General features: G+C 36.8%; 1 protein-coding gene across 1 annotated transcript; it reads left to right on the forward strand.

Annotated features, from left to right (window-relative positions):
* Positions 1 to 7,362: 7,362 nt before the first annotated feature.
* On the forward strand, positions 7,363 to 19,907 carry C4BPB (complement component 4 binding protein beta). The gene is made up of 6 exons (XM_081026788.1): positions 7,363 to 7,762; positions 8,312 to 8,485; positions 9,616 to 9,792; positions 17,953 to 18,046; positions 19,046 to 19,172; positions 19,702 to 19,907. The coding sequence occupies exons 1-6, from the start codon at positions 7,705 to 7,707 to the stop codon at positions 19,849 to 19,851; spliced, it is 780 nt and encodes a 259-aa protein (XP_080882914.1). The 5' UTR covers positions 7,363 to 7,704; the 3' UTR covers positions 19,852 to 19,907.
* Positions 19,908 to 20,852: the final 945 nt, after the last annotated feature.

Genomic DNA, 20,852 nt, shown 5'->3' on the forward strand with positions numbered 1-20,852 from the left:
ATGTCCTGAATTTCCAAAGGCATTTAAATGCACTTTTTGGTTGTATGCAATATCTTACCTGTGATAACTAGGTCAGATTGTGTAGGTGAGGTTCTTCTTGCAATGAAGTAAAATAATTTCAGAAGCAGAGGAACCCTTGGGAAGCAGTATTCCGTATTTAATGGGGCCTATCCTCAAAGAGTGTAATGCCCTTCACCGAACATCCAGCCTACTTTTGGAGAATACCTCATTTGGGTTGTCTTCATTAGTGATCTGCTTACCTTATTGTTTACACTCAGTTTTCATTTCCTAGGATCTCACCTCTTTTATCCATAGCCTGTTTTAGAATTTATGGATGAAATGGGAAATAGTCTCTGGGCACAGTTTAATAAGGTCTAATAAATTTTCTTTTCCAAATTTAAATTCCTGAGTCATTTTACTCAAATAATGGTTTGACCCTGTTTTCTTGCATTCATCAGTGTTTCAGATTAGAGTTGGTTTCAGCTGAAAGCATCAGCACCTTCAAAATAGTAGCACCTTATATATGATAAAAGGTCACTGTCACCCACAATGAAGTTGGTACATAAGCAGTGTAGGACTGGAATGGAGCTTCCTCAATCATCATGGACCAAGGTCCTTCTGACGTGTTAACTTACCTCCCTCAAAATGTGTTGGATTCCACCTCGTAGCACAATATAACTACTCAAGCTACAGGAATCATGTCTATATTCCAATCAGCAGGAAGGAGCAAAAAGGGTATACCAACTTCTTTAAAGGATATTTCGAGATGTGGCACACAACATTTATATTCACATCCCATTGGCCAAAACTTAGTCAAATGGCTACATAGCTGTGAGGCAGGCTGGAAATGCACTTTTTAAAAAAAATTTCAGGTGGCCTGTGCCAGCTATAATTATGAGATTTAATTACTAAAGAAGAAGGATAAAATGGATATTGGTAAGGAATAGCAATCTGCTTTAGGAAGTAATAATGACTTTAGCAATTCTAAAGGGATATAACAAGGCAGGCAGTGGTCTTTGTAGAGTTATGCTGCCCTCGCCCAGAGAGTGTTTTTCATTCATGCAGTCTGATCTTGCCATAGTGCATGTCTGTCATGACTCACAGTCTAAGGTTACTCTACAATATTTCATGAACAATTTGAGTTTTTGAAAATTTACCTTAGTTTTATTCTCATGTAATCTGCATAATGGCTACTTTTCTGGTCCAGGTGTTTCTTGGTGAGGCATTCAAGAAATGTCAAGTCAATATATAAAAAAATAGTTGGGGAAGCAATTTCAATCTTTTCTGAATTATTCTGACAAAGACCAAAGGGAATCCATTCATAACATACTATAGAACTTCTTAAAATTATCTTTTCCCCATTCTCTTAAAATTACACACACACACACACACACACACACACACACACACTATAGTGCATGTGTCCCTTGTTGAACTCCCCACAACTCTTCCCCCAGCCTAGGCATTGCTGACTTTTGTATTTCTACCCCTCCTCCCTCACCTTCTGATCTCTTCCACTAATTATGGCCCGCCCATACCTTTGTAAAGCAATCAAACCAGTCTGAGTACAACTTCCGCACTTGACCTATTATCCCAGTTCGATAGAAAACAATCTGGATTAGGTCAAATTGTTCCTAATGTTCAAAAGTCCAAAAGAGCCTGTAAATATTTATTTATTAATTTATCAATCTTAGACACTCATAATAAAACCTATAATCCCATAATCCATTACATAATTCCAAAATCTAAATAGCTCTGACCAGTCAAGATGGTAGAGTAGGTAAATGCTGTGCTTACGTTCTCTCACAACCACACCAAAATTACAACTAAACTATAAAACAACCTGCCTGAAATCTTGTTGAACCAAAGCACTGCAACTAAGGCCATACAAAAGAAACCACCTTGATGCTGGTAGGAGGGGTAGAGACTCGGAATAGGCTGGTCCCACACCTGTGTGTGACCATTAAAAATCAGGAGGGATATCTTGGCTGTGGAGGTTTCCCCTGGAGGAGTGAGGGGTCCCAGTCCTGCCAAGCCCAGGGTTCCAGTACCAGGGAGAGAAGTCCCCATGATTTCTGGTTGTGAAAACCAGTGGAGATTGTGGCTGAGTGAGATGGAGGATGGTGGAAGTCCCAGATGCTCCTCTTTAAGGGACCACGCTGGATTTACTCACTGATGGCTCTGAGCTCCAGCACTGGGGAGGGGACAGGGACATATGGGGGGCGGGCTCTGAGTTGTCTGACTTCAGAATAAGTGCTGGAGGGGCAGCTTTCTCCAGGATGAAGGAGCTGGCAGAAGCGATTGTTTCTTTGTTGAGCCCTCTCCCTGCCCAGCTTGCAGACAACAGGCAGACACCATATCTGAGTCTCCAGCAAGCTGGCTAATGCCTTTCATGTTCCACTCCCTGGTGATTCTGAGACTCTGCCCCACTCAACTTTTGGGCACACCCAAGCCACTTTCAGTGGCTTTTTTGTACAAACTACCTGCCTTGGTGCATGCTGCAGACTTTCCTAGGGTCTCTCAGAGGTTCATGGAACCCAGACAAGCAGCATGTGGCTTGAGCATGTCCCATACCTATAACTTGAGCAGTCCTAAGCCCAGCACTAGGGGCAGTTGGCCTTGGTTTGCGGCTTAGCCTCTTGAGGCATTTCCAAGCACGTTCAGGACAGCGACCATCTGTGGATTGCTTTGTGGCTCCTGCTGGGTGGCCCCAGGTGGGCACGGGCTGCAGTTGAACTTGACCTGCAATGGGTCCCCTCCCAGGCGGTCCTGGGGCTGGCATGCCCAGTGGCTAGCTTCAAAATGATCTGAAGCATCACCCAGCTGCCTCCAGCATGACACACCCAAGGGGTGGATTGGGCAAGCACTGGAGCCCTGCTGAGGCAGATCCTGCTCTGTAGTGTCAGCCCCTGCACCACAATTCACCCACTATAGTCACAGCCAGTCCTCACAACCAATGAGCCTAAGGGTCAGTATCGCCCACTGACATGCAAATAGCAACCAAGGTTCCACTATAAGAGGAGGGCACACACAACCCATACAAGAGACACACCTAGAGTGCATGGTTCAGGTGACCAGAAAGACTGATACTGAGCCCCATAGCACACTTACTATATAAGGCCACTTTACTAAGACCCAGAGAATTGCAGCCCTACCTAAGACATAGAAACAAACACAGGGAGGCAGCCAAGAAGGGAAGACATAAAAAAGTCCCAAATAAAAAAGACAAAACTCCAGAAAGAGAATTAAACAAAATGGAGACAAGCAATCTACCGATGCAGAGTTCCAAACACTGGTTATAAGGATGCTCAATGATCTTAGGGAGAACTTCAACAAAGAGATAGGGAGAACTTCAACAATGAAGATATAATAGAAAACATAAAAAAGAACCAGTCAGAAATAAAGACTACAATAATAGAAATGAAGAATACATTACAGGGAATCAACAGTAGATTAGATGAGGCAGAGGATCAAACCAGTGATATAGAATATATGATAGCAGAAAACATCCAATCAGCAAAAAGAAAAAGGAATCAAAAAAAGTTTAAGAGGCCTCTGGGACAATATCTAGCATACCAACATTCGCATCTTATGGGCACCAGAAAAAGAAGAGAGAGAGCAAGATATTCCAAACTTATTTGAAGAAATAATGACAGAAAACTTCCCTAACCTGGTGAAGGAAATGGACATACAAGCCCAGGAAATGCACCTACAAGCCCAGGAAATGCAGAGTCCCAAACAAGATAAACTCAAAGAGGCCAACACCAAGATACAACATAATTAAAATGCCAAAGGTTAAAGACAAAGAGAAATCTTAAAAGCAGCAAGTGAAAAGCAGTTAGTTACCTACAAGAAACCTCCCATAAGACTGTCAGCTGATTTCTCAACAGAAACTTTGCAGGCCAGAAGGGAGTGGCAGGAAATATTCAAGTTGATGAAAATTGAGGACCTACAACTAAGATTATCCCTCAATGCTACCATTTAGAATTGAAGGACAGATAGAGCTTCCAAGACACGAAAAAGCTAAAGGAGTTCACCAACACCAAAACAAAATTACAAGGAATTTTAGAGGGACTTCTTTAAGATGAAAAAATAAAAAAATAAAAAATGTGAACAATAAAATGTCAATAACTACATATCTATCAATAATTACTTTAACTGTAAATGGATTAAATGCTCTAATCAAAAGATAAGGGGGGGCTGAATGGATAAGAAAACAAAACCCTTACATATGCTGCCTACAAGAGACTCACTTCAGATCTAAAGGCACACACACATTGAAAGTAAAAGGATGGAAAAAGATACTTCATGAAAATGGAAACAAACAAAATTTGGAGTAGCAATATTTATACCAGACAAAATAGACTTTAAAACAAAGACTAGAACAAGAGACAAAGAAGGATCCCGAAATCCCACTTCTGGGTATTTATCCGAATAAAACCCCAAATGCTACTTTGAGGGGACGTACTCATCCATATGTTGATTGCAGCATTATTTACAATAGCCAAGATATGAAGGCAACCAAGGTGTCCCTGAATGGAAAAAGAAGATATGGTACATATATACAATGGAATATTACTCAGCCATAAAAAGAATGAAATCTTGCCATCTGTGACAACTTGGATGGACCTAGAGGATATTGTGCTGGGTAGAGTAAGTCAGACAGCAAAAGACAAATGTCATAGGATTTTACTCATGAGTGGAATCTAAAGAACAATATAAACAAACAAACATACAAACAAAACAGAAACAAAAACAATACAGGGAACATTTTGATGGTTACCAGATGGGAGGGGGGTTGGGATAGGTGAAAAAGGGGAAGGGATTAAGAAGTACAAATTGGTTGTTATACAGTAGTCCTGGGGATGTAGGGTACATGAGGAATATAGTCAGTAATGTTGTAATAACTATGTATGGTATAGATGGGTACTACTAGATCTATTAGGGTGATAGATGGGAGGGGGTTCAGGGCAAGGTGAAAAAGGTGAAGGGATTAAGAAATACAAATTGGTAGTTATAAAATAGTCATGGAGATATAAGTAAAACATAAGGGAATATAATCAATAATATAGAAATCACTGTGTATAGTGTCAGATGGGTACTAGACAGGGGGATCACTTCATAAATCATATAAATGTCTAACTGCTATGCTGTACACCTGAAGTTAATATAACATAATATTGAATGTCAACTGTAATTGAAAAATTTAAAAAGGGGGGAAGATAAAGGGGAATAAAAGGTTGAAAGTTCCAGGTATAAAAGAATATAGTCAATAATGTGATAGCATGGTACAGTGTCAGATTGTTGCTGGATTTACCATGGTGATCATTTCTTTAGCATGGGGAATATAATCAATAATGTGGTAATAACTATGTATAGTGCCAGGTGGGTACTGTTGAATAACTATGATGTATACCTGAAACATAATATTGTATGTTAGCTGTATTTTAATAAAAATATGTTTAAAAAGGAAAAAAGAAAAAAAGCTTTAAAACCAAATTTTCTTCTATTTTATTTGACAGCAAAACCTGTCAAAACCTAAACTTTGTGAGGGTATTTATAGTCTCTATATAATCCACTTAGTGTATTTTTACATTTCATGGAGAAATATTAGTAAAATGATATTATAAGCAATATAGTACCTTTCTAAAGTCCGAATAATTCTGAATCTGAAATAAACCACTGAGGTGAAGAATTATTTGCAATTATGTCCTAAAATGATGCTCTCTGTTTTATGTCCATATTTATGTGGGAACAAATAAAATTTTCTTTACTTTAAAATCATTTGTTGTACAAAAATATGTACATTAGATACATGTATCCCTCAAGAGTAAATTGAAGGCAAATAAACTCTTTAACAAGAAATTATTTTTAAAGAATGGAGGTTAATTTGTAGAAAATGAATAGAAATGCAAATGATTCTTTTGTGAGAATAATACAAATGATTCTGATCACAGCAAAGCAAATGAATTTTGTCTAGTGAAATCAATTAATTTCTATCAATTAAAAAAGCTGATTCCAAATAATACAGTTTGTTGCCATGTATGATATTTACCAGCTTTGCATCTGTTAGAGAAGTCATTTCAGAATGCCTTTGACTGACTGACTATATAAATCTCTGTTCCTGAAATTCTCCTTTAAACTAGTTGTAGTATCCTAATGGTCCCCTTACTAATTAATTAGTTGAATAAACTCTTTGACACACTCATTTTATATTTACATGAATGTCATGTGATTAACTGTTTGAAAATTACACTTTAAAAGGTGCTTGCACTCTAGAAGCTGATGTATTTTTTTTTACGATGAAGTTTTAAAAAAATTAGTGTCAGGTGTACAAAACAACGTAGTGATTAGACATTTGTACACCTCACAAAGTGATAAACCCAAGTCTACTATCCATCTGAGCTCACGTATTAGTTGAACAAAGATGTGGAAGAACCATAAAGACAGTATACATAAATGATAAATTATCAGTGTGGATTTAAAAGGCTGTGGTAAAGTTTCTGGATGAGTGTGTTCTTTTCATGTATCCTGCATTGTTTTTATTTATTTAGTAGACAATTCTGCATTGCATTCTGGAGTGCAGAGGAAAAGAACACAAACACAAATAAGGCACACTGTCTGTCCTACAGTTTTCGGCATGGGAGAAAGACAAGAACAAGCCATTACAAAGCAGTGATAATGGGTGGGGAAGAGAAGAACATTTGAGACCTTACTGTATCCTTATGCTTCATAATTATTATGATGCTTTAAAATTATTATTTTTTAAACCTAAAATTTTGTAGAAATTTTACTCCAATTTTATAATTGAAGCCTGGTCAGCCAGCCACTTGCTGTAATAGTCATGAACAAGAAGCTATGAGAGCCCCAAAGCAATTTTACATGCTTTAATTCCCAAGACCAAAGCATTCCCCTCATCTTTCTCTCTTAGTTCATATGGTTGACTCTGGACTCAGGACAACTGCTGCCCCAGGAAGGTCTGCAGAATGGCAAGTCTTCCGTAGGCCTGGCTAATGAGGACACTGTGTCACTGCAGGGCTTTGAGTTCTTCTCAGGTTTGGAATCAATTCGGACCAGGTCCTTGCTGGAAAGCCATAAATCTGAAAGGCCAGAGACAAATAAGATTAGTTGGCTTCCCTGAGATTTCAGTCTTCAGTGCTGCTCAGAGCCTTAGAATATTGGTATTTAAGAAAGGGCGATGAGGTAGCACCCAGAGTTGGGTTTTACTTGGGAAAGCACCAGGGGTTGGCACCCCTTCCTCCACCCACAATGCTGGAGAGAGTTACAGAAAGTGTACTGTAAACACTGGCAAATATTGACAGAAGTGAAGGTCATGACAAGACTGTGTGGCCCAAGTCTCTTGTGGAAAAATAAGCCTGCAGTTCAAAGGGATTGGTCAACTGGATTCGCATGAACAGAACCTGAGCAATTTCTGAGACTGAGTTTTATAACTGACAGCTCTTTTACCACCCCTTTGTGTTTTTGCAAAGTCCCTCCCTGTACCAACTTCCTTACTGTTCTTATTTCCTGTTGTAGGTTTTCTTTTTCCTTTTCCCCCCTCCCTTTCAGGGAAGGGGAATCAGTACGCCTTCTCTAGGAGGAGGTGGTGGTCTCATCTTAAGCCGTGTTAGAAGATCTATTTTGACCCAAATAAGGTGTCTAGGCTGGGTTAATTCCAGCCTGGGTCAAGGAATTGATCACAAAATGTTTTTTCGGTTTGTGTGCTATCTTGTGGTTATGTGGCTGATTTCTGGCTCAGATGGTACGTATGCTTTTCTTAAGCTCAGTTTACAAGGCACTTGATATGAGTTTATGGGTCATCAGGCATTCTGTCAAGGGTTTTAATGAAATTTAAATCAATGAAATGTATTTGCTTTGTTGAAAAATCTCAAATTACTGACCTAATACTCTGTACTTCACAGGATCTTTGTAAACATTTAATGACGATTCTGCTCTGTGAAATGGGTTTACTTACTTACCTGTTTACTTCACCCTCCTGTTTTAGGAGCAAAAACAGTACCTGTTTTAAAATCTTGAGTGGTCTTATAAACTCCAGGGCCGTCATTTGAAAAGGGATTTTTTTTTTCTTTGGGAATGGATGACTTATGGCTGAATTTGAGTAAAATTCCTTTTGAAAACAAATCTTTGGGAATCCTTGGGTAGAGAGGGATGTGGGTGTACATGGACATGAATGAGTACAAGGAATCAGAATCAATAATCCAGCAAAAAGAAAGTCGGATGGGGGAATCTAACAAGGGTTTTCACACAGCACATGAAATGCCAAGTGAATCTGTTTCCTTTTTCCTTGCAGCGCAGAGCTGTCCAGAACTTCCCCCAGTGGACAACAGCATATTTATTGCAGAGGAAGTGAAGGGACAAATTCTGGGGACTTACGTTTGTCTGAAGGGCTACCATCTGGTAGGAGAGAAAACGTTTTTTTGCAATGCCTCGAAGGAGTGGAATGCCCCCACTCCCAAGTGCCGCTGTAAGTTTGACCTTTCTGCTTCTTTGTCCGTTTTGTTATCCCGCTGCATTCTTTCACATCCTACCTTTAGTAGGCCACGTGAAAATTCTATAAGAAACAAAATTCTCAACTTCTAGGAATCCATTTTTAAAGCACTCTAGTGATGGAACTTCTTGTAGATGGCACACAATCAGCTCTTAATAGACTCAATCACCCCTACAAGAAGGAAAGAATTTCTACCATATATTAAAATGACTATTTTTTGGCTGTCATTTGTTTAATATCATACTGCTTTAAAATTTTATATGATGATAAATTTAAACTGCAAATGACAGATGAGTAAAATGAACTCATATGTACTTATCACCCAGCTTCAACAATTATCAACACATGACTAATCTTTTTTCATCTACAATTCTGCTCTGCATTATTATTTTGAAGTAAATATCATATTATTTTATTTCATTCATCATGTAACTTTTGAACTGGGAAAAATTTATGTTCTCAACTTACAGATGTGATAACTGAGATCTAAGTGATTTGCTCAAGTTCACAAAACTCATAATGGTGTCTATAGTGATGGAGAATAATTAGTCTATATCCTCTTTAGTGTTACTATTTTCAGGAATAGCTGGATTAGTTCTCCTTTATACCTAGAGTAAAGCACAGCAGCATGCTTATCTTTTATTCATATGACCAAATTCACACCCCTCTGCATTCTCTCTTGTTTTTCTACCTGGGAAAAACCAAAGTAAAAAGTGACGAGTAATATATGTATTTGGCTGAATGAAAGGGAAGGAAACACTTGCCTCAAACATAGGCTCAACAATTTTGAGCAAAGCTTAACATAACAGGATGATGAATATGCTATTGGTAATTTCCAATTATACCATCTGCTTAATTACTTTTAGTAAGTCCAAGTGCCAATTGTCACGTTTGTGTATGACCAGGACCTTTTCTACCACACTTAGGCCAACCCAGTCTTTTCTCATCCTACATTGATATGGTTTGGTACCATGCACCAGTTCCTGTTAAAAAGTGCAGTTTTGGCTCTAGTTTCCTATTTTCTTAATGATGGCTGAGGAAGTCTAGCCTTTGCTGTGTGGGGCTTCTGCCTGGCCCATTCAGATCACTGCTTCTTTCTTCTTCAGTGGGCCACTGCCCTGATCCTGTGCTGGTGAATGGTGAGTTCAGTTCCCCAGGCCCTGTGAATGTGAATGACAGAATCACGTTTATGTGCAAAGAGGACTACATCCTCAAGGGCAGCAATTGGAGCCAGTGCCTAGATGACCACACCTGGGTGCCTCCTCTTCCCATCTGCAAAAGCAGTAAGTATAAGAGAAACAAGTACAAATCCCAAAGGTACATCCTAGCAGTGACATCCTAGACATTCGCCACATCCCTGCGATGCTTTCCTCTATTTTGTATCTGGGAAGGACTTAAGATCTAACAGGCAGCCACGAAACAAGTGGAGCTCACAGAGCTGAACTTCAACTCAGATGATACAGTCCTATGAAATGAACAGCATTCAAACAGTGAACAACACTTTATTCTTTTCTCAAGTAGCATTCCTGTCCTACTAGGTCCAACACAGGATAGTTGGGGACATCCAACTATTTTTTTTTATTTCAAGATAGTGACAAAGTTTTTATTTGCCACACAAAAACAGGAAAAAAAATCATAACTCATTCGTTGCAAAATTATATAGAGTAAGAGTTGAAAGTATCAAGTATCTCCATTACTACAATTCACAGCTCTCAGACGTAATTAGATGTGTTCATTTCCTGGCTTTTCCTTATGTTTATGCAAACATTTTAAAAAAGCAAATGCACAAACATATACCTACACACATATATACCTACAAAAATGGGTCTTTGCTATACATATTTTTTCATTGCTTCTTTTTCATATAACAGTATACACTGGAATTCTTTTCAGATCAGTATGTATAACTCTATCTTCTGCTTTTTAATAACTGTATGTAGAGATGCCATACCTTATTCCACATCTCTCATATTGATGAATGTTTATTTTACTTCCATATTTTTACTATTACAAACAATGCTGAAACAAATGTTATATATGCTTTAATTTAAAAGCATATATATATGTGTATATATATATATATATATATATATATATATATATATATATACATACACACATATATATATGCTTTTATTTCTACATAGACTCCTAGAATGATTGCTGACTCACAGGATATCATTATTTGCAAAATATACTTAAAAGATACAAGAAATTTTATTAAAAACTCTAATACATCATCTACATATTGCATTAATTCTTTTTTTTTTTTAAGATTTTATTGGGGAAGGGGAACAGGACTTTATTGGGGAACAGTGTGTACTTCCAGAACTTTTTTCCAAGTCAAGTTGTTGACCTTTCAATCTTAGTTTTGGAGAGTGCCGTTCAGCTTCACTTTGTTGTCCTTTCAGTCTTAGTTGTGGAGGGCGCAGCTCAGCTCCAGGTCCAATTGCTGTTGCAGGAGTCGAACCGGCAACCTTGTGGTTGAGAGGACACGCTCCAACCAACTGAGCCATCTGGGAGCTCAGTGGCAGCTCAGCTCAAGGTGCCGTGTTCAATCTTAGTTGCAGGGGGCGCAGCCCACCATCCCTTGCGGGACTCGAGGAGTTGAACCCGCAACCTTGTGGTTGAGAGCCCGCTGGCCCATGTGGGAATCGAACCGGCAGCTTTCGGAGTTAGGAGCACGGAGCTCCAACCTCCTGAGCCACCGGGCCAGCCCTGCATTCATTCTTAAATACAAAATAAATATTGAAAAATCAAGAGTTTTATTTTCTAGTCATAATTATTAAGTGAATATTGAAATGTAAAAATAATTCCATTCATGAGAACTACATAAAAATTTACTGAAGGACATAAAATAAAACTTGAATAAAAGAAAAGATATGCCATGATCCTGGATGGGCAAACTTGGTATTACAATGCAATTCTAATCATAATTTTAAATTAAAAAAATATGAAACAAAAAATTAATTTTAAAATCTCATTTGGAAAAGTATATATTTAACATTGCAAATTTATTTATTTAAAGACTTAATTTTTTTAAAGAGCAGTTTTAGTTATACAATAAAACTGAGAGGAAGGTACAGAGATTGCCCTATACCCCTGCCCACCAGCTTCCACCATTATCAACATCATTCAGCAGAGTGGTACATTTGTTACCAAGGATGAACCTACATTGGACATATCACAATCACCCAAAGTCTGTAGTTTGCCTTCGGGATCACTCTTGTTGCTGTACATTTCATGGGTTTGGACAAATGTATAATGACATATATCCATATATCATACATAGAGTATTTCACTGCCTTAAAAATCCTCTGTACTCTTATTCATCTCTCTACTTCCCCCACTCCTCTCAACCACTGATATTTTTATCATTTCCATAGCTTTGCCTTTTTCAGACTGTCCTGTAGCTGGAATCATACAGTAGGCAGACTGGCTTTTCAGACTGGCTTTTTTCACATAGTAATATGTTTTTAAAGTTCCTCCATGTCTTTCCACAGCTTGATAACTCATTTCTTTTTATCGCTGAATAGTATTTAATTTCTGGATGCACCACAGTTTATCCATTCACCTCTGAAGAACATTTTGGTTGTTTCCAAGTTTTGGTAATTATGAATAAAGCTACTACAGACATTGTGTGCAGATTTTGTGTGGGCATAAGTTTTCAACTCCTTTGGGTAAATACTAAGGAGTGCAATTGCTGAATCATATGGTAAGAGGGTAAAGGGGATCAAATATATGGTGATGGAAGGAGAACTGACTCTGGGTGGTGAACACATAATGCAATATGTAAATGATGTATTAGAGAATTGTACACTTGCAACCTATGTAGTTTTGTTGACCATTGTCACACCAATAAATTTTAATAATAAAAAAGAATATATTTAGTTTTAAAGGAAAATTTTAAGGATAGGCAATTCCGAAAGTAGTCACAAACAGCATTTATATTTCTCAAACTTATGAAAGACTAGTAAACATTACTAATAATTATAGAAATAGATGTTAAAGTTAGATGCCAAGTTTTTACTGATCAGATTAGCTCAAAAATTGATGTCATCTAATATCATTCAGTATATGAGGGACCAGCCACTAATGTCAGCAAGAGAAAGTGATATGACTCTTTGGATGTATTTTGGCAGTAGCTATTAAAGTAATAAATAGGCAGTTTAAAAACAGAAACTGTATATATTTTTATTTAGGAGTTTGGGGTTACTTAAAACATACATATATACTAGATGCTGTTAAATCAGAAGCATATAAAATCATCTACATCATTAGCTTGACACTGATTTAAAATATTTATATTTTGGGGGCTTTTTATGTTTTACTCCCCTTTAATTCAGGTAGTTCCTATCCTAACTCCAAAATACAGGATCTCTGTCATTTTGTTTTAGTTCATTGCCCAATGCCCAATTCCAGGGGAAGCTCCCTAGGTCCTCGAATAAAGCAGATTCTTTTCTATTTAGACCCAGGATCCATATCATCTCCTTCAGTTCAAAACTGTACTCTTAAAAGTCACCAGAAAAACCCTGTTTAAATTGAGTTTAATCAACTCGTTGAAATTTTTTTTCTTTTCCTCTATACAGCTTTTGAACTCAGTTTTTGATTTTTTAACAATTGTTTATTAACTATTCAAGTAATACATCTCTGTTATAGAAAATTTAGAAAATAGAAGAAAACAATTAATTACCTACAAACCTACTACCCAGTAGGTTTCATATATGTATATATATACTTTGATATGTATATACTTTGGTATATAATTTTCAGATGTTTTTGCTCAAATATGTTTGTTTTACAAAAATAGTATTATATTATACATACTCTTTTGCTTTGCTGTTTTTATACTCAGTTATTTGTTTTGAAGACCTTTATGTTTCAATAAATGTACACCTATGTAATTATTCTTGATTTAGCCTTTAATTTTTTAAATTAAAATTTATTGGGGTAACAATTGTTAGTAAAGTTACATAGATTTCAGGTGTACAATTCTGTAATACACCATCTATATGTCACATTGTGTGTTCACAACCCAGAATCAGTTCTCTTTCCATCATCATATATTTTATCCTGTTTACTCTCATCTATGACCCCCTCCCCCCTAACCCTCTGGTAGCCACTAAACTATTATCTGTGTCTATGAGTTTTTGTTTCTTCATTTGTTTGTCTTGTTCCCTTGTTGTTTTAAGTTTTATATACCACATGTCATTGAAATCATATGGTTCTTGACTTTTTCTGTCTGACTTATTTCCCTTAGCATAATCATCTCAAAATCTGTCCATGTTGTTGCAAATGGTACTATTTCATCTTTTCTAATGGCAGGATAGTATTCCATTGTGTATATCTACCCCAACTTCTTTATCCAATCATCTATCGAAGGACACTTGTTATTTCCATGTCTTGGCCACCATAAATAAAACTGCAATGGATATTGAAGCACATATATCTTTACGGATAAATGTTTTCAGATATTTTGAGTAGATACCCAGGAGAGGGATTGCTGGGTCATATGGTAATTCTATTCTTAATTTTTTGAGAAACCTCCCCACTGCCTTCCATAGCGACTTCACCAATCTGCATTCCCACCAACAGTGTATGAGGGTTCCTTTTTCTCCACAGCCTCTCCAACACTTGTTACTATTTGTCTTGTTGATGAAAGCCATTCTGACTGGGATGAGGTGATATCTCATTGTGGTTTTTATTTGCATTTCTCTGATGATTAGTGATATTGAGCATCTTTTCATGTCTATTGGCCATTTATATGTTTTCTTTAGAGAAATGTCTATTCAGGCCCTCTGCTAATTTTTTAATTGGATTGTTTTTAATTGGATTGTTTGTTGCATTTATTGTTCTTGAGTTCTATGAGTTTTTTAAATGTATTTTGGATATTAGCCCCTTCTCAGAGGTGTTTGCAAAAATCTTCTCCCACTTGGTTAGTTGCCTCTTTATTTTGTCAATGGTTTCTTTTGCTGTGCAGAAGCTTTTTAGTTTGATATAGTTCCATTCATTTATTTTAGCTTTTACTTCCCTTGCCTTTAGGGTCAAGTTCATAATATGCTGTTTGACCCCAAGGTCCATAAGTTTAGTACCTATGTTTTCTTCCATGCATTTTGTTGTTTCAGGTCTTATGTTTAGGTCTTTGATCCATTTTGAGTTAATTTTCATACATGGTGACAGAGCAGTCTACTTTCATTCTTTTGCATGTGGCTATCCAATTCTCCCAGCACCATTTATTAAAGAGGCTGTCTTTTCTCCATTGTATATTTTTGGCTTCTTTGTCAAAAATTATCTGTCCATATTTATGTGGGCTAATTTCTGGGTCCTCAGTTCTATTCCATTGGTTTGTGTGTCTGTTTTTCTGCCAATACCATACTGTTTTGATTATTGTTGCCCTGTAGTACAAGCTGAAGGCAGGGAGAGTGATACCTTCAGCATTGTTCTTTTTTCTTAGGATTGCTTTGGCTATTCAGGGTCTTTTGTGGGTCTATACAAATCTGATGATGTCTTGTTCTATTTCTTTAAAAAATGCCCTTGGGATTTTGATGGGGATTGTATTGAATCTGTATATTGCTTTGGGTAATATGGCCATTTTAACTATGTTAATTCTTCCAATCCATGAACATAGAATGTCTTTCCATTTCTTTGTGTCTTCTTCAATTTCTTTCAAAAATGTATTACAGTTTTTGGTATGTAAGTCTTTCACATCCTTGGTTAAGTTTATTCCTAGGTATTTTATTCTTTTTGTTGCAATTGCAAAAGGAATTTTTAAAAAAAATTTCTTTTCCTGAGATTTCATTGTTAGCATATAGGAATGCAATGGAAGTTAGCACATTGATTTTATAGCTGGCAACTTTGCTGTATTCATCTATTGTTTCTAATAGTTTTTTTGGTGATTTCTTTAGGGTTTTCTATATATAGCATCATGTCATCTGCAAAAAGTGACATTTTAACTTCTTCATTCCCAATTTGGATGCCTTTTATTTCTTTCTCTTGCCTGATTGCTCTGTCTAGGACTTCCAACACTGTGTTGAAAAGCAGAGGTGATAGGGGACAGCCCTGTTGTATTCCTGAACACAGAAGAAAGGGCTTCAGTTTTTCACTGTTAATTATGATAGTAGCTGAGGGTTTGTCATATATGGCCTTTATTATGTTGAGATATTTTCCTTCTGTTTTATTAAGTGTTTTCATCATAAGTCGATGTTGTATCTTGTCAAATGCTTTTTCTGCATCTATTGATAATAATCATGATTTTTGTCCTTTATTTTGTTTATATGTTATACCACATTGATCGATTTGTGCCACTGGGATGAACCCCACTTGGTCGTGATGTTTAATCTTTTTAATGCATTGTTGCATTCAATTTGCTAAAATTTTTGTGTAGGATTTTTGCATCTGTATTCATCAGAGATATTGGTCCTTAATTTTCTTTTTTTGTGTTATCCTTTGTAGGTTTCGGTATCAGGGTAATGTTGGCCTCATAAAATGAATTAGGGAGTATTGTCTGCTCTTCAATTTTTTGGAAGAGTTTGAGCAGGACAGGTATTAGATCCTCTTTGAATGTTTGGTAGAATTCACTAGTGAAGCCATCTGGTCCAGGGTTTTTGCTTTTGGGAAGGTTTTGAGTGACTGATTAAATTTCCTTACTGTTGATCATTCTATTTAGATTTTCCAGTTCTTTGTGATTCAGCCTAGGAAGGCTATATGTTTCTAAGAACTTGTCCATTTCTTCTAGGTTATTGAATTTGGTGGCACATAATCCTTCATAATATTCTTGGATGATCCTTTGTATTTCTGTGGCATCTGTGATAACTTCCCCTCTTTCATTTCTGATTTTGTTTATTACTGTCTTTTCTCTTTTTATCTAAGTGAATATAGCCAAGGGTTTGTCAATTTTATTAATCTTTTCAAAGAATCAGCTCTTCGTCACATTAATTTTTTGTATTGTCTTTTTGTTCTCTATTTCATTTAGTTCTGCTCTGATTTTTGTTATTTCCTTCCTCCTGCTGACTTTAGGTTTTATTTGTTCTTCTTTTTCTAGTTCTTTAAAGTGTAATGTGAGGTTATTTATCTTGGATTTTTCTTCCTTCTTGAGATAGGCCTGTAATGATATAAATTTTCTTCTTAAAACTGCTTTTGCTGCATCCCCAAAATTTTAGTAAGATGTATTTTCATTGTCATTTGTTTCTATTTATCTTTTGATCTCTCCTCTTATTTCTTTTTGTCCCAGTCATTCTTTAAAAGTATATTGTTTAATCTCCACATGTTTGTGGTTTTTCCTGCTTCTTTTTGCAGTTGATATCCAATTTCAAAGACTTGTGATCAGAGAATATGCTTGGTATGATTTCAATCTTCTTAAATTTGTTGAGTTTTATGCCCCAATATATGGTCTATCCTTGAGAATGTTCCATGTCCACTAGAAAAGAATGTATAATTTGATGTTCTGGGATGAAGTGCTCTATAAATGTCAATTATGTCCATTTCATCTAATGTGTCATTTAGGGCTACTATTTCTTTATTTATTTTCTGTTTGGATGATCTGTCCATAGCTGTTAAAGATGTATTTAGGTCTCTAACTATAATTGTGTTTTGATAAATTTCTCCCTTTAGTTCTGTTAGTATATTTTGGTGCTCCCTGATTGGGGGCATAAATATTGATGACTGTTATGTCTTCTTGTTGTATAGTTCCCTTTATCATTATGAAATGTCTTTGTCTTTGTCTCTTGTTACCTTTTTTATCCTGAAGTCTGTTTCATCTGGTATTATTATGGATTTAGTCTTTAACCTTGATCATGTTTAGACTCAATCTCAGAGCTGAACGGAACCTTGGAAATAATATTATTTAACCTGCTCCTCTTATAAGTTAGGGGACAGATGAGGGAGATGAAATGAATTCTTTAGTGTCATGTGGCTACTACAAGGCTGGAACCCAAACTCACAACATCTAGTACCTCATCCATCTCTTTTTCCACAGTTTTACAGGCTCATCCTCATTGCTTCCAGCTCTGTTCTCCTTTTTTCTGAAGCTCTCATATTGTGCAACTCTGTCCCACAGGGGTTGTCAACCTCCATTTGAACTCACGCTGTTTATCTCCTGTCTCAGGGAGTTATTTCTTCCACTTCTACCTATGGTCTGATTTTTTTTTTCTTGCACACTGACAATTAACATCCATACAACTTAAACTTTCTTTCCTTGAGCTCTTGCCAATCAGAAAGTACACACAAATCGCTAATGACTCAGAGGATGAACTGGTAGAGGGGGTCTTTTCCATGGACCAAGATGATTTTGACCAGAAGGAAATGAATGGAAAGGATGTCCCAAGGTCCCACATCTGCTGTTATGGAGATGGGAGGTGCTGGCATAGACAGTTGCACTTAGGGACCACTGTTAATTGAGCATAACTGGACTTCTCAATTGGCACTCTTATACTCTTGTCTCTCAGGAGACTGTGGCCATCCTGGGATTCCAGCCCATGGCTATTTTGAAGGAAGAGATTTCAACTCAGGATCTACCATTACTTATTACTGTGAAGAGAGGTAGGTAATACACAGTGTAAGTAATACACAGAGGTAAGTATACACAGCCTTTCAAATATGAGATCTTGCCCATTGACTAGTAGCATCATTTTTGGGAATGACTCAGTCTGTCTCAAACTATTAATAGTCCCCTGATTTCCTAGTTTCAGGATTCTGAGCTCATTCTGATTTTGAGAGCTGCTGTAGCCTACTACCAGCTCTCCCCAACCCTCAAAAGACAGACTGATCCTCCTATTTATCCTAATTAAAGTATCACTGTTTTTCTCTTAGTTAAGACAAGACAAAATATTAAAAATAGGTGTTTTTCTAAAGAATCTCAGAACAAAAATTTCAAATAAATACAGAACAAGAAGTGCAGAAATAGAACGATTTAAAGTATAGAACCTTAAAATATCCTAAAGTCTTAACGTTAATTTAGATTGCCTGCTCACCCATCTTATAGATCTACCCTTTATTTTCCCTTATCTAAATCTTATTAACTCAGGGTCATGTATCCTCACTAGACTTTCAATCTTATATGTATCTCCAACCAAATTTATAGTCAGCGCTCATGTTTTTCTTATTAAAAACACATCTCCTTTTTACTACTTTTACTATAGTTCGTTAAAATTTATTTGTAGGCTCTTTCTAGCTTTCTACTCCTTTCTACGGTATAGATGATAGATGCTTTTTAAAAAGTTAACTGAATGAAGAGCTTCTTTCCTCACCCTCCCCATCCAAAAACTGTGTATGTAAACACACATATTCAGAATTTCTCATTTCTCCATGTTTTATGGGTTGACTCATCACTTGGGTCCTCCGCACCCCTCAGATGAGTGGTTTTACTTTATTACTGCTTTGTTATACTGAGATAACTTAAGCATACATTATGGATCAGGGACGGAGAGGTGGCTTTTATCACACTGTGGAATACTGAACTCCAATGGCACAAAACCAGCCTAAGGTACCCAGTTCAGAAAGTGGAAGGCTAAGGGTGTTGCCACTCTAATTTCTGTTCAGATACCACTTAGTGGGCACACAAGACCAGCGGTGCATTGATGGGGAGTGGAGCAGTGCACTTCCGGTCTGTGACTTGATCCAAGAAGTTCCAAAACTGGCTCCCCAGACTGCGTGTGAGAAGGCACTTGTAAGTAGTAGACCCTTGTCTGTCTGGTATCTCCAGGGCCTGTCATTGCTCCTGGCACATGCTCAGTAAATATCTGTTCAGTTTTGGATGGCTTTGAATGGGTTGGCCTTGGCCTGATTGTAGAATGGGGCTCATTAACTATTAAGTCACATTTTTATGTATGGAAGTTCCCATTCGCCATCATCATCACAAATACCTCATGAGGCCATGTGAGTAGGAGTTGCTGTTTTATGTGCTTTATAGAGCAAGGTACATAAACTCATGTCTTAGACTTGGAAGTATTGCTGTGAAAAGTCTATAAAAGTTTTCTATACTCTGAAAAACACTGAACAGATCAATTTTCATTGAGAACCCTCTTTTAGTTTATGTTTACTACTGGGATAATAACAAGTACATTTAAGCATCCTGTTGAAGGCCCAGATCCCTACTTGAGTTAGTCTGGATCTGAGCCCCAATTCAGAGGCTTTAGAGTGGATAATGGGGTCTCAGTTCTTAAATTGTAACTTAAATTTTTGTTTTCTTTTTTCAGTTTGCCTTTCGAGAGAGGAAGGATTTTTGCAAAACCATAGAAAACTTTCGGAAAAGATTAAAGGAAAATGGCTTAACAATGGAGGAACTAAAATATTCTCTGGAAATGAAGAAAGCTGAGTTGGAGAAAAATGTTGCCCTGACATTGTAGCTGAGCTGACTGGGTAATGAAAATACACTTATGAATAAATTTTCCTCTTGATTTTGAAATTGGTTTCAGATTTTTCCCTCATTGCACTGGAAAGCAACTTCATAGTAACCAACTGCAGTTGTGTAATGCATTGTGTGTGTGTGTTGTGTGTGTGTGTGTGTGTTGCACTCAGAATGTGGAAAGACCAAATGTGGTGGTTAGATCTGTTTAAGGCTAGAATTAGCAACACATTAATGAGGAGTTAAGGGTTTAAATTCCTGTTTTTAAGAATAATGGGAAACTAGAATCACAGCTAAGGGTGTGCTATCTTATATTTTAATATGAGACAGGAATGATGAGGCAAAAATTAACCTCAAATTAATGAAAACGTATGAGGTAAAAATTAACCTCTCATTTTCGGGAAATAGGTTCAAAACAGTTATATATCAAAACAGTTATATGTTAAAATGACCTATTGAGAAAAAAGTAGAATTAGGACCCAAACTCTCCTGGGTCTCCCTTACATCATGTTTATAAAACCAGGTTTCCAAATATTTTGCAGTAATATTGCAGAAATATTGGTCTTTTGGATGAAACCCAGCCCTGCATGGTTAATTTGAGATGGAACAACACAAGTGAATATATTATGTTCTCCTTTTTTTGAGTGCAGAAGACACAAGAATCCCAAGGTTTTCCCGTCAAGACGTCATACTGAGCTGATATGACAAGCTTCTTCTATTTTACACTCTGACCTTTACTTAAAACACATGGGGAATCTGGGTAAAATACAAAGCAAATACATAAGAGAGCTTGAAATAATGGAAAAATCTCTAGGTGAAGTTACAAAAGAGAGTAACGGATGGACTCTGAAGTAACCCACAGTCTATTAATAGACACAGACTTGTGTATAGATGTACAGAAGGTACCAAAAAATGTATACACATTTTAAGATAGGCACAGCTGGCATATAGATATATAGATATATACTTATATAAGTGATTAATTCAGGTGGTTAGGATGAA

The sequence above is a fragment of the Rhinolophus hipposideros genome, assembly GCF_964194185.1.
Source record: "Rhinolophus hipposideros genome assembly, chromosome: 19".
Lineage (NCBI taxonomy): Eukaryota > Metazoa > Chordata > Mammalia > Chiroptera > Rhinolophidae > Rhinolophus > Rhinolophus hipposideros.

What these genes read in the sequence shown, in the direction of transcription:
- C4BPB (XM_081026788.1), top strand. Translation starts at nt 7,705, where the DNA reads ATGTTTTTTCGGTTTGTGTGCTATCTTGTGGTTATGTGGCTGATTTCT. An exon ending in GCTGATTTCTGGCTCAGATG is followed by an intron (nt 7,763 to 8,311) that starts GTACGTATGCTT and finishes TTTTCCTTGCAG; the next exon opens with CGCAGAGCTGTCCAGAACTT. An exon ending in TCTTCCCATCTGCAAAAGCA is followed by an intron (nt 9,793 to 17,952) that starts GTAAGTATAAGA and finishes CTTGTCTCTCAG; the next exon opens with GAGACTGTGGCCATCCTGGG.